This window comes from Camelina sativa, chromosome 12, assembly GCF_000633955.1.
Source record: "Camelina sativa cultivar DH55 chromosome 12, Cs, whole genome shotgun sequence".
NCBI lineage: Eukaryota > Viridiplantae > Streptophyta > Magnoliopsida > Brassicales > Brassicaceae > Camelina > Camelina sativa.
Window position 1 is genome coordinate 5,742,934 of NC_025696.1, and position 13,213 is coordinate 5,756,146.

The following is a 13,213-nucleotide window of genomic DNA, read 5'->3' on the forward strand; positions in this document are numbered from 1 at the left end:
CATTTGGGAATCCAATACTGCATTTAGATGTCATCACTTACTTATTTTTTTTTGGAAAAGAGTTTATTCACTTATTCCTTAGACAGAACAAGAACCTTCCTAGAAAGCTTGTCAAATCTAAGTAGTGTATATACTAAACTTTTTTTGATCAAAAATGTGAATCGCAATGAAACCCAAATAGCCTTCAAACACATTCTTAAACAATTTGATATTTGTGTGTGTTTGTTGTTACATCAATTAAAGTTGGGGACCCAAATAACAAATAAAAACAGAAATAGCATTTAAGTCATAACTTTCTTGTGAGTGTGTGAAGACATCTTCACCATAAGCCACAATGCCTGTTCCGTGTTAAAACACGATTCTAAACGTAGAAACCAAAAACGCGTTTACACTTTTCAACGCTAACGTAGCGACAAAACGCCAAGTGGATGACGGCGGTCCAAAACGCTAAATTTGTTAAATTCGCGTCTATGTATATTTGGAGACATGATGATTGATTGATGAGAGAAAATAATATATCACTGGAATCTGAACCAGACAGTTTTCTGATCTTCTTCTCCTAGAGGATCTCTCTCGGAGAAGACAAAGCCAATAAACAATCTCAGTCTCTTCTCTATCTCTGTAGATGGCTGGAGTTGTACGGTTAACGACGACGTCGGTTCAGGCTCTTCGCGTCTCCTCATCCTTCACATCCTTTGCCACCGCTCTTAATCCTCTGCAACCTTGCTTACCTCCAAATTCGAATCTGAATTCCGACAAGAGATTGCGTCTTCTCTCATCTTCTCCTTCGTGCTCTTCTTCTCTTTACCACTCATCTTCTGTTCTCGGAAGCCATATCCCCCTCAGACGACCCAAGAGCCATGTGGTTCGTGTCAAGGTACAATGTCTTGGCTTTGAACTGTCTCTGTCCGTAAATTCACATACCCTTTTGGAAATTGATTGAGCTTCAATCGTAAAACTGTGACTTTTATGTTAAAGTTATGTCCTTTAGCTGTTTTTGAATCTCATTGATTCCTTGTACTTTAATAATGTGGTATAGAATCTTATCCCGTTTTAGATGATTAGAAAGTAGTCTAAAGTTTTAATTTTTGTTTCTTTAGAGACGGTGATGCCTATTGTTTAAGTTTGTGATGTGTGTAGGTAGATGAAAATGTAGCAGAGACAGAGCCACCAAAATGGTGGGAGAGGAATGCTCCAAACATGGTTGACATTCATTCTACTGAAGAGTTCTTGAGCGCTTTAAGTGGAGCAGGGGAAAGATTAGTCATTGTAGAGTTTTATGGAACTTGGTGTGCTTCTTGTAGAGCATTGTTCCCAAAGGTTAGTGTCATGTTAACTACCTACTGGTGACTTGACTTATCTGTTCGATGTAGCTATACGAGTTCCATTTTTCTCTTTCGTGATTCTGAAATAAATTGAGATGTTTCTTGTGTCTCTTTTCAGCTTTGCAAGACAGCAGTGGAAAATCCGGATATAGTGTTCCTGAAAGTAAACTTTGATGAGAATAAACCGATGTGCAAGAGTTTGAATGTGAGAGTGCTTCCTTATTTCCACTTTTACCGTGGAGCTGATGGCCAGCTTGAGTCCTTCTCATGTTCTCTTGCTAAGGTAAAGAAAGACTATTATATTCGGTTTCCATGTCTAGAGCTTGGCATGTAGGTGTTCATTTTTTTGATAGGATCTATCAAATATTAAAAACCTTTTGCTTGATATTGATACCATTGGGCATTATAGATCAAAACTTGTTGAACGCAGTTTAAGTCCGTCTCTGATAACTATTCTGACATCATCGTCTTTGAATATTTGTTGTATGTTATCAGTTTCAGAAGATAAAAGATGCCATCCGACTGCACAATACCGATCGTTGCAGCCTCGGTCCAGCCAAGATACCTGAAAGGTTAACCTTAGCCAAACCAGCTGGATCAAGTTGAAGTGCCAGGCTTTTAGATTTACTAGTGCAACAATCTTTGGTTGCTCAAGCAAATACTAAGCTTAAAAATTCTGTATATCGTCATATTTTTTGGTGTAAAAGAATACTCCCTGAATCCGGTTACTATTCTTATGCTAATAGTCAATTGCAAATGTATTTTCACTACTGCTTTTGTCCTTATTGCTTGAAGGCAAATCATATTGATGTAAATGCATACATTTGTGATGTTAAATAGCTCTGATTTGCATAGTTTTGGTTGGGGGGTTTAAATCTCTCAATTTTTCGAACCATGTCAATTAACCAGAGGGGCTTGTACTCTCACTATGCACATTGTGTTGCTATAACTTATACACTAGTTTACAGAATCTGAGCTCTAAGACTTAAAGTGGATCTAAAGTAAAGTTAAGAACTGAAAACTAAAACTTGTATAAATATGAGGACTGTTTGGTAAACATTTCAACGTTTTAAAGTCTTGGCCTTTCCGATTTCAGATTTTTTTCTCAGGTTCCCACGCGCCACCGCGAAACAGCAAAATCCCAAATTGGCGAAGAGATGCAAGGAGGAGGAGGAGTGTGGAGCCAACTATGGAGGAAATACGCTGATTATAACTACAACAAGTTCGAGAGATTTGCTGTTTGGGAAATGATCGAACCTTACCGCCGACCAAAAACCTTCACGGCTTTGATTACTATCTATGTCGCCGCCTTTTACACCGGCGTCATCGGCGCTGCAGTTACAGAGCAACTCTACAAGGTGAGCTAGATTTGTTTTTTCTTATCTCATTCCGCGTGTTTGGCAAATGGTAGGGTTCAAAATGTGATAGAAATTGGATCAATGCTTCATTGTTAATGATTTGATGATTGTTCTTCATTAGGTCTTTCAACTAAACTATTATGTTGTCTTGATTAGTATCTAATCTAATCTAATTTCATTGTTCTGTAGGTATTGAGAATTCTTGACAATGTGTTTCTTACACTGTTTTGTGGTTAGAATAAGTTTATGCATCTCTTGTTTGTTTTTCTAAGTGTGGACTTTATTGTTACTCTACTCTATCTGTAAACAGGAGAAGTTTTGGGAAGAGCACCCTGGGAAAACGGTGCCTCTGATGAAGCCAGTATTCTATCGAGGACCATGGAGAGTTTATCGTGGTGAGGCTATTGCTTCAGATGCTAGCAGCCAGTGAAGGTAACAGTTTAGGCTATCAGAGACTATGTTCGGTATATGAGTGCATGTATCCTACTTTGAGTTGTTTAAATGTTCTCTAGGCATCTTTGGGTTTAAGCTGGTCGGTATATTATGCTTGTAGACAATAAGGTCTATTGACGAATACACTCTGTTAAAGAATTGATTTTTCCTACTTGTAATGAACAGTCTCGTTATAGTATTTAATGATTTGATAAGAGAAGTTTAAGGGTATCCATTCATTCCTTTGAATATCTCTTCTTTCCATTATTAGTACATTGTCATTCGTATCTGCGTCTCTTCTGGTGCCCTGAAAATAAAACATTCCAAAATAAAGTGTGGTGACCTGACTACCTCAGAAACATCAAGCAAACAGTTTTATGTCTTCAAATTAGGTACTAGCACTTTCTTTTTTGAATATAGGTTCATGTGGTGATGTTCTCTGTTTCTTTCTTTTCTTTTTTGCTGTTTGTCGTTTGTGAAAGAATATGACAACCTATGGCACTATACCATCCCAAGCAAATGCCTCGTCGAGCTTGAGCTTATTAGGACGAGCCAAAGAATTGATCTCGTTAGGACTTAGCTCTCAAAGGCCATGGCTTGAACTTGTCCAATGTAGTGCATTTAGCCTTCCTTTGTCCTTTAGTGTAGCTACCGAACGAATCAAAACCAACATCATGATCTTTCGAACAAACTACATAATCATCTTCATTGTTTCTATCTTCATCAGCATGCTCTGGCAACCGGTCCACCTTTCTGTCTTCTTTATCTTGATACTCGCATGGATATATGTCTACTCCCGGGATAATGAACCATGGGTGATATTTGGCAATGTGATCGATGATTCTAATTTGGTGCTGGTTTTGTTGGTCCTCACGATCGGTATATTTCTATTAACAGATGTATCTCGTGGTATTATGATCGGGGTTATGGCTGGTTTGCCTGTTGTTCTGGTCCATGGCATGTGTAGGAATACAGAGATGTTGTTCGTCTTGGAAGATGATGAAGAGAAGCTAACAACGAACACAGCATCTTCGTCGCTTTCTTCTTCCTCTTAGTAAATCGAAACATAAGATTTTATGTTTTGGGTTTCGTGAATGTGTCTACATAGCCATTGTGAAACAACGCATAACCAACCAGTGGAGGCTGATCAATATGATGCAAAAAGAAGTTTAGCTCCTTTTGCCATAAAATTTTAAGGATTTGCACGTTGAGATGTAACGATATTAGTGTGAGACCTTACTGACACAAATGAATACTTTTCCTTCTTGAACTTGAGGGACTTAAAATGTCTTACAATTAACTTCTTTGAGAAACTAGAAGAAATCTACAATGTACAATGAATGATGTGAACGGAGGCGTCTACTTCCAGGCTTTAAAACAAAACTCAACTGTATTAATCTGTGGACCACTTTTTTTATTTTTTGTTCAAAATTAATCTGTGAACCAAAATGTATATCCTGCTCTTCTGGTTCTGCATATGTTTTTGCAAATGTACTTACTCTTTCTTTTACTCGTAAAAGTAAGTATATAATAAAGTTGACATTTGTCTGTTAAAATATACGTTACCAAAAACTCTGAATTATAGTATAAAGAAATAGGAGAAAAGTACTGTAACTCTTACCGATCGATTGAGAAAAGAAGAAATAGAAGCAGAAAAACAAACTGAAAATTTTGTGATGACATTTTGTCTCTGTAGCTCTTTTTTTTTGGGTGAAGATAGTTTTTGAGTTTCTTCTTCTTCTTGGTTTTAGCGCAAAGCAAATGGTCACTACATCCATTCCTATTTACTTTACTAGGTTTTGAACCCACGCTACGCGTGGGTTTATTTGATATATTTTGATGAAAATTATATATTATTGATGATTTTTGTGAAATATTATTTTATAAAAATTTTAATTAGTATTTACTATTAAGGAAAAAAATAAATTTCAGAAACACAATTTTGAAATATATAAAAATCAATTGTGTTATAAATCAGATCTAATAAAAAAAAAATCATGAATCTAACTCGACGTCCTGGTGAGGCGGATCAAACTGGTGACCTCACATATCCTAAACCATTTCTTTGATCATCCGAAAAACGAAACAATTTTATAATCATGAATTTATCTCGTTTTCATATTTAATTGATTGCTACCATCTATGTTTTCATGTTTTTTATTCAATGTTTTTTTTTCATATTCTTTCTTGTCATTTTCATGATCAAATTTTATGGTAATTGTCATCGTTACTTTTACCGTCAGGTTCTTCGTTATACTCTTCTTCTTCTTCTTTGTCAACTTCTTCACATTCTTCCATTGAAAAACCTTTTTTTTATATACTACCACACAACTTATTAACCCATCAAAATCCAAGGCCAAAATCATTTATTTTCTCATAAAATTTGTGCAATTCATAAAGACCATAATAGTCAACACATGCACCCAATTATTGATAATTCCATCCATATACTTATTCGGTTTTAGGTCCACACATATTGAAACTTCTAAAACCAAAATCCTTCTACATATTTCTTTTATTTATATTGATTTTACTTTTACTTTTTTTTTTCTAAAACATCTTAATAATATAGATTACTACTATATTTTCATAAATGTTAATTAGTTAAATATCTAATTCTTATTGGTTGTTTTAAATCCTATATTGACACTTTTCTTATTGGTTGTTTTAAATCCTATATTGACACCTTTAGGAGTTTATAGCTTTAACTTTTTATTAGTATATATATAATATTTTAAAATTTCTATGGAAGATAAGTAATTGTAGTATTTTAAAATATTCTGAGAAGTTTAAATATTTTTAATATTTGAACCTTTTAAAAGTTTCAATATTTATAATATTTTAAACTTTTAAAATTTATAAATTATAATTCTCTTAAAACCTTTTGAAAGCAAAGAAATTTTTAAAATTTATAAATTATAATATTTTGAAACCTTTCTAAAGCTAAGACTTTTAGAAATTTCAATATTTATAATATTTTAAACTTTTTAAAGGTTTTGAAATATAATATTTGAACCTTTATAAAATGTTTCAATATTTCTAATATTTTAAAATATTTAAATTTAAAATTTATAATATTTAAATATTTTTAAAAGTTAAGAACTTTTAAAAGTTTCAATATCAATAATATTTAAACTTTTAAAATTTGTAATATCATAATATTTTTTTTGAAACTTTTTAAAGTTTTAATTTGATCAAATAAAAAAAGTGGATCAAATCGAATAAAACTTTAAAACTTGGACGCCTGATAAATCAAGCTTTCCTGCTCATCTATTGTTGGAAGCATATTAATCTTATTTATACTGGGTCTAAACCACTGTCTAACAAACTTCTAGCCGATGTGGGACGTTGTACATAGTTATTTTATTTCCATAGAAATTGTTAATGAATTACATGTCAAACCCTGATAGGTTGTTTAAAATAATTCTTAATATAGAAAATTCTGGAAATTTAGAAAATGTTAATTAATGACATGTCGAATCCCTATTGGATGTTTAAAATCCTATGTGTACAGCCTTAGAAGCTTATAGCTCCTACTTTTATTTAGTATAATTTTCCGAAAAGATATATACATTACCCAAAAAACGATATTGCAAAAATGTCTATACATATCTCATGAAAATCTTGTAGTATTACATTCTAGCCATATTCTCTGCAACAAATATCTAAATTTAAATTTTAAAAAATAAAATTAGTTAACTATTTTTAGTTTTAGGAATTATTTTTTAGAACAAACCAAAGATGAAGTCAAACAAAAAGAAAACCATATGACTGTTGACTAAAAAAGCATTAGTAAGGTCATGTGTTAATAATTAATTTTTAATATATATATATATATTTAATTAAAAATCAAGATTTTGATCCAAAAATATCAAAATATACATATATTTTTAACTATTTAAATCTTTTACTTTCGTTTTGATTTTTTGATCAGGAGAATAGGTTTTATTAAGGAATTTGAAACTTTATGGTAGGTGATGATACAAATTACTTTATATGGATGCATCAATGTAGATCAAAACTATTTTTAATTGGAGGGCCGCGGGGTGGTACACAACAACATTTGTGATCAGCTGCTGGTGGAGCGTTTTTAATGCAAAGTTGAAAAGTAGGATCTTCCCCTGGACCTGTGCAAATGGTCTTGCAGTCATTATTAGTTTGGCAAGGACCTTTGTAGTGACACCCTGAAAACAAAACAGTTACATAAAAAAAGAATACATATGAATTAGCTCGTTCTAATCCATATATTCTTATAGGATTTATTTTTTAACAACTAAAAAACACAGAAAGATAAAATATTACCAATTGTTGGAGCAATTAACCGAGAAGAAAGAAAACAAAAAGCAAATAGCAGAAACGCAAGTTGAAGATTTTTTGCAGACATTATTTTAGCTCTTTTCTGGTGAAGATAGTTTTTCTTTTTATTAGAGTTAGAGCAAAATGGTCATCACTCTTTATATAAGAGATTCTATGGTGTACATCCAATTTTTTCTTAAATAAAAAATGTATATTTAAAAATAGCAGATTGAAAAATTGTCTAACATATCTCAAGAAAATCTTGCATTAGTTATAAAAGATATATTCCCTGTTATTTGCACTAAATGTAAATAAAATATATATTCATTAACCATTTATGGTCTCATATCATTTATGACAAATCAAAGATATGAGGTCAAAATAAAAGAAACTACCAAAGTAGACCAAAGAAAAGAATCATGACTGTTGAAGTAAAAACCATGGTCAAACCAAACACAACACAAACCGAATTTTTGTTAACCCTTAAACCGATGTTTTAAAAATTATAGCAAATCCGATTCTACATTTAATTTAAATCAAAATTAGTTTTGTTAATTAAAAAAATCAATTGGTTTGTCTTTGTCGTTGAACTGAACCAAATCAACTTTGCAAAAATTGATTCTTAAACCGGATTAATTAATCACTAAAGTCACTTTATTTTGATTTTTAACCAAGTCAAAATCCAAGTAAAGCAAAATATAACCAATTAACAATAATTTTTTCTGTATCAACTTTTTTTTTTGTATCAACTTATATGTATGCAACTATTTCAATTTTGAATTTATATAAGGAATTTTTTTGATTACAATAAATTTTTATATACATACTTAAAAATAAAGAAAGATTGCAATATATATTAACATGTATCTCATGAAAATCTTGCATTAAATTTAGTCACATTCTCTGCGACAAATATCCTAATTTAAAGTTATAAAAGAATTATTGTAGTATGTATATATATTTTTAAAATTTGGGAATACCATTACTAAAAGTCGTGTGTTAATTGATATTGGGAATACCATTAAGTATTTAATTGTTTATATATACAAGGGATTACATTTACATGATTAAATCAGTACATACCCATTTTTAATTTCTCCAGCGATGACAATGACAATGAGAAAACTATATACTTTCTCGGTCCCAAACTATAAGATCTTTTAGTCTTTTAATTTTGTTCCATTTTGTAATATTTTCTCAGTTTTTATATATTTTTGATATTAATTCACTAGTTTTTCACTGTATTAATTTTATAGTAATTTTTCTATTGGTTAAATTTGTTAAATGATAAAACATTTATTATTTTATTATTTTTTATGCTTTTATATGAAAAAGCTTATATAAATTGGAACAGAAGAATTAGAAATCTTATGGTAGGTGATGATACAAAATATATGGATGCATCAATGTAGATCAAAACTATTTTTCATTGGAGGAGGGAGGTGTAGTAAACAACAACATTTGTGATTAATTGGAGGGTTTTTAAAGCACAATAAAAAAGTAGGGTCTTCCCCTGGACCTGTGCATATGGTCTTGCAGTCATTCTCGGTTTTGCAAGGACCTTTCCAGTTACATTTCCCTGAAAAGAAAACAGTTAAAACAAAGAATATAAATTAGGTTGTTCTAGGATCCCTATTTTTTATAGGGTTTAGTATTTAACAACTAAAAACAAAGAGAAAGAAAATATTACCAGGTGTTGAAGCAATGAATTGAGAAGAAAGAAGACAAAAAGCTAAGAGCAACACAAGTAGAAATTTTTGTGCATACATTATTTTGGCTTTTTTTGTTAGGTTTAGAGCAGAATTTAGATGGTGTACATCCATTTTGTTTTCTTAAATAAAGAAATATATATCTAAAATATCTCAAGAAAATCTTGCACTAGTTTTAGAGAAGATATATTCCCTTTTATATGTACCAAAATTAAATAAAAGATATATTCATTAAGCTTTTTTCGGTCTCATATCATTTATGACAAAATCAAAGATATGAGCTCAGCATAAAAGAAACTACAAAAATAGAACAAAGAAAATCATGACTGTTGACTTTTTTATTTTTTATTTTTATTTTATTTTATTTTGGTGTGTTAAAAGTTAAAACTAAAAAACCATGACCAAATCATAACCGAATTTTTTTAACCCTTAAACCGAATTCTTTCATTTTTTTTCTAGCAAATCAGATCCAGCAATTCAAAGCAAACATTAATTTAATTAAAAATTCAAATTGGTTTTTCCCTGAACCGAACCAAATCAACTGAGCCCAAATTGAGTGGTATTAAACCGGACTATCAAACCGGATTAATCAATCACTGAAGTCACTTTACTTTAACAACCGAGTCAAGATTAAAATCCACCTGATGAGTACTATTGGTTAATCAACCTTTTTAAGCATCTTGGGTGATACTATTAAACACCATTTATTTCAAATGGGTCCTTAATATCCGAGCTGTTTCAGAATTAAACGACTTGACAAAAACAGTTCCTATAGATATATTAAATTTTGATTGTAAGCTGAAAGATTAGTGTGGCCTAGTTGGCTACGCACCCCGAATTGTTTCCTTACATCATAGGTACGAATCCCCCGAGGGATGGCTGTCATTAACTCCAAAGACTACATTGTTAATCTTGGATGATACTATCTTACAAAAATCCACCTTTAAACAACAGATGGGTTTCCTATTGTACTATTGCTTAATCAACCTTTTAAGTTTTAAGCATCTTGGGTGAGACTAAACACCATTTATTTCAAATGGGTCCTTAATATCCGACCTATTTTAGAATTAAACGAACGACTTGACAAAAACAATTCCTATATATTTATTAAATATTGGTTCAATGCTGAATGATAAGTGTGGCCTAGTTGGCTACGCACCCCGAATGGTTTCCTTACGTCAATGGTTCGAATCCTCTGTGGGATGGTTGTTAATAACTGTATTTTTCCCATATCCACTTTACTGTATTTTTTTCCAAGTGTTGAGTGCACCTAAATATTTTGTTTCTTTTGTTTTCTTCCATTTTAATAAATACTAGATTATGACCCGTGCTTGAGAACACGGGTTGAAATTCCTTTTATTTATATTGTAATTTTTATATAACATATAATTTGTGTGATTGTATTTAAAAGTTTTTTTGGATAAGACATTATGCAATAAAATCATATGCTAAATATGATGGCTTAAAAAAGACACATATCTAGTAAGTTATATATTGTTAATGATTCAAGCACGGATTGAAATTATTTTTATTTATATTATAATTTTAGAATAAAACATGATCCCGAAGATCACGATTAATGCAAGATTAGGATCTTAAAACTTTTAAAATAAATCATATAAATTATATTTTATTCTAAAATTATAATATAAATAAAAGGAATTTCAACCCGTGTTCTAGCACGAATCTTAATATAGCATTAAGGTTTAATTTTTAATTTCTGAATATGATCCCAAAGATCACTATTAATATTGTTAAATTAGCGAGATTTGATAATTTTTTATGATTGAGAGTAAATTTTTATACCTTTATTAACTTTTTTATTGATGTGGTTCATCAATAAAATATGTGGAAAATAAATTAGTAATATTGTGATTCTAGATATTTGGAACCATATACACGTGATTTTCCGAAAATAAAGTTTGGAATATCCATGAACTATCAATTTGGAATATCTCATTTAAGATTTTCGGTTACAATTAAATTTTTATTTGTTACAATTAATATATGGATTAATTTATAACTTATGTATAACCTATTTGTAACCATTTATTAAAATTAGAAAATCTACCAAAATAATGTTGTGTACTTCCTTTTTATTATAAAGGGGATTCAGAAGCATTGTTACAAATTATGACTCTTGTTTGTTTATTGTATTTTTCTGGTAAAATCTTGCTTAATACTATATTAGTTTAATGATAAATTTAAAATAATTTAACTAACTATAATTAATGTTTACCTTTAATTGACATTTTTTACTTTGGTTAAATTGCTTTACGATTATTGGTAATTAAGAAAAGAAAGAATAAAAAAGGACAACCATGACTTGAAATTAAATAATAGAAAAAAAGCCTATACTACTGCAGTATATTTTAAAAACACTTGGTCAGATGAGGTGGTTTGTTTCCTTGTTTGGTACTCAAAACTTTTAAAAAAATATTAAATATTATTTTATTTTCCTTCCCTCCTTTTTTCCTTTTCTTCTTCTCCAGCGACTCTCCAACGTTCTCTCCTCTGCAATTCTCTTTATTATTAAAATATTTTTTCTCTTGTATAACCAGTTTTTATCAATAATTCCAGTGGCCGATTATCAATACCTCCGGCTCCGGTGACTATAGACTACAAATTTTGAAAAATAGAGAGAGAGAGATGTAAGTAGATCTACAAAAAATTACCATTTAAGGAATAAGAATTATCTTTAATTTTTTTTTTTTGACTGAAAAAAGAGTTAACGAGATTAGAAATTTTTTTTAAGTTTCGTTTTCTCGAAAATTAAATTAAACATTAACCTTTCCTAACCTAATCAAAATTAATCGAATCTTCTTTGCTCAAACACATTAATCTTAAATTACAGAGCAAGTGAGAAGGCTTAGTAGTCTTAAATCTAACACAGTAATCTTAAAATTACACATACGCTTCTGCGAGAAATCGATTGTTAGGGTAAGGTTGGGTTTCTTCTTCATAATCATGTCTCAATTATTGAGCTCCAATTTCACCGTTATGCTGTCTTTTTTGTTCTTACTAGGTTCTCGTGAAGATTCGAGTGAGAAGCTTCTATCTCCTGTCTTCAGTTCCACTATCCGCACTCCGCAGACTCTCCTCTAGTCTTTATTGTAAATCTCTCTCTCTCTCTCTCTCTCTCTCTCTCTCTCTCTCTCTCTCTCTCTCTCTCTCTCTCTCTTTCTTTCTCTATTTCCCGCTTGTACTCTATATGGCAATGATTAGCAGAATTTGTGCATCTCTACTCTAAGCTGTGAGTCATTGTGTGGTTTGGAGCAGATTAGAAACATATAGAAGACTAGAAACAGCTTTAACACTCATAAAGTAATGTTCTTTTTAGCTTTTGGAAATCGGATGTTCAAATTAGTAGTATAGGATTTGATGAAACCTGGTCAAAGTGTGATGCTTTAATCGAGATTTGAGCTTATTAGAGTTTTCATTGATTAATCAGAGAGAGAGCATCAATCTCTATCACTCTCTCAAGATCTGAACATATGTTTCTAATCAGAGAGAGCTTATTAGAGTTGTCCAGTGTAGCGCCTTTAGCCTTCCTGTGTCCTTTAGTGTAGCTACCGAAAGAATCAAAACCAACATCATGATCTTTCGAACAAACTACATAAGTAGGGTCATGTGTTATTAATTAATTTTTAATTTATTTATTTTTTATTTAAAAAAATCAAGATTTTATTTCAAAAATATCAATATATACTATTTAGTGGGGTTATTAGTTTGAGATTTTAATATAGTTTAAAAGACTTTAAATGTTATGTAGATTCTGTTGTTATTAGACCAAAATTTTGTTAAATTCTGTTAAAGTTTAGTGTTAATAGTTTGTGATTTGTAAAAAGTCATTTAAAATCTTAACAAATTTGGGTTATTGGAGACTTTTATAAAGTAAATAAAAGTTTTGTGTTATTCAATTAAAACAAAAGAATCTAGGATTGTTAATGAATTCAATTATTATGTTATTAGTTCATGATATTACACACTTTCTTGACAAAATAAATTCATGAAAAATATCACAAAGATACAGAGATTGTTTGGATTACTTTACAAGATTTTAGAGAATTAATCAACAAAACTATATAATACC

The 13,213-nt window shown here is 30.7% G+C and overlaps 3 protein-coding genes and 2 long non-coding RNA genes across 6 annotated transcripts; 3 read left to right on the forward strand and 2 right to left on the reverse strand.

Annotated features, from left to right (window-relative positions):
• LOC104730362 (thioredoxin-like 2-2, chloroplastic) lies at positions 477–2,097 on the forward strand. The gene is made up of 4 exons (XM_010449524.2): positions 477–877; positions 1,141–1,320; positions 1,444–1,608; positions 1,821–2,097. The coding sequence occupies exons 1-4, from the start codon at positions 626–628 to the stop codon at positions 1,929–1,931; spliced, it is 708 nt and encodes a 235-aa protein (XP_010447826.1). The 5' UTR covers positions 477–625; the 3' UTR covers positions 1,932–2,097.
• Positions 2,397–4,082, forward strand: LOC104730364 (uncharacterized protein At4g29660-like). Of its 2 annotated transcripts, XM_010449527.2 has the most exons (3): positions 2,397–2,683; positions 2,994–3,115; positions 4,013–4,082. In XM_010449527.2, exons 1-2 carry the CDS (start codon positions 2,483–2,485, stop codon positions 3,111–3,113), a joined length of 321 nt encoding a protein of 106 aa, XP_010447829.1. In that variant the 5' UTR covers positions 2,397–2,482; the 3' UTR covers positions 3,114–3,115; positions 4,013–4,082. The 2 variants fall into 2 exon arrangements, with proteins under 2 accessions (XP_010447829.1, XP_010447828.1); XM_010449526.2 differs by lacking the exon at positions 4,013–4,082 and having other exon boundaries at positions 2,398–2,683; positions 2,994–3,346.
• LOC104730363 (PRA1 family protein C-like) lies at positions 3,455–4,385 on the forward strand. The gene has a single exon (XM_010449525.2). It carries the CDS (start codon positions 3,601–3,603, stop codon positions 4,168–4,170), a length of 570 nt encoding a protein of 189 aa, XP_010447827.1. The 5' UTR covers positions 3,455–3,600; the 3' UTR covers positions 4,171–4,385.
• On the reverse strand, positions 7,038–7,564 carry LOC109128084. The gene is made up of 2 exons (XR_002034536.1): positions 7,418–7,564; positions 7,038–7,299 (listed from the first exon to the last, which is right to left on the reverse strand). It is a non-coding gene; the product is annotated as an uncharacterized LOC109128084 (long non-coding RNA).
• LOC109128131 lies at positions 8,945–9,254 on the reverse strand. Its single transcript, XR_002034594.1, has 2 exons — positions 9,102–9,254; positions 8,945–8,990 (listed from the first exon to the last, which is right to left on the reverse strand). It is a non-coding gene; the product is annotated as an uncharacterized LOC109128131 (long non-coding RNA).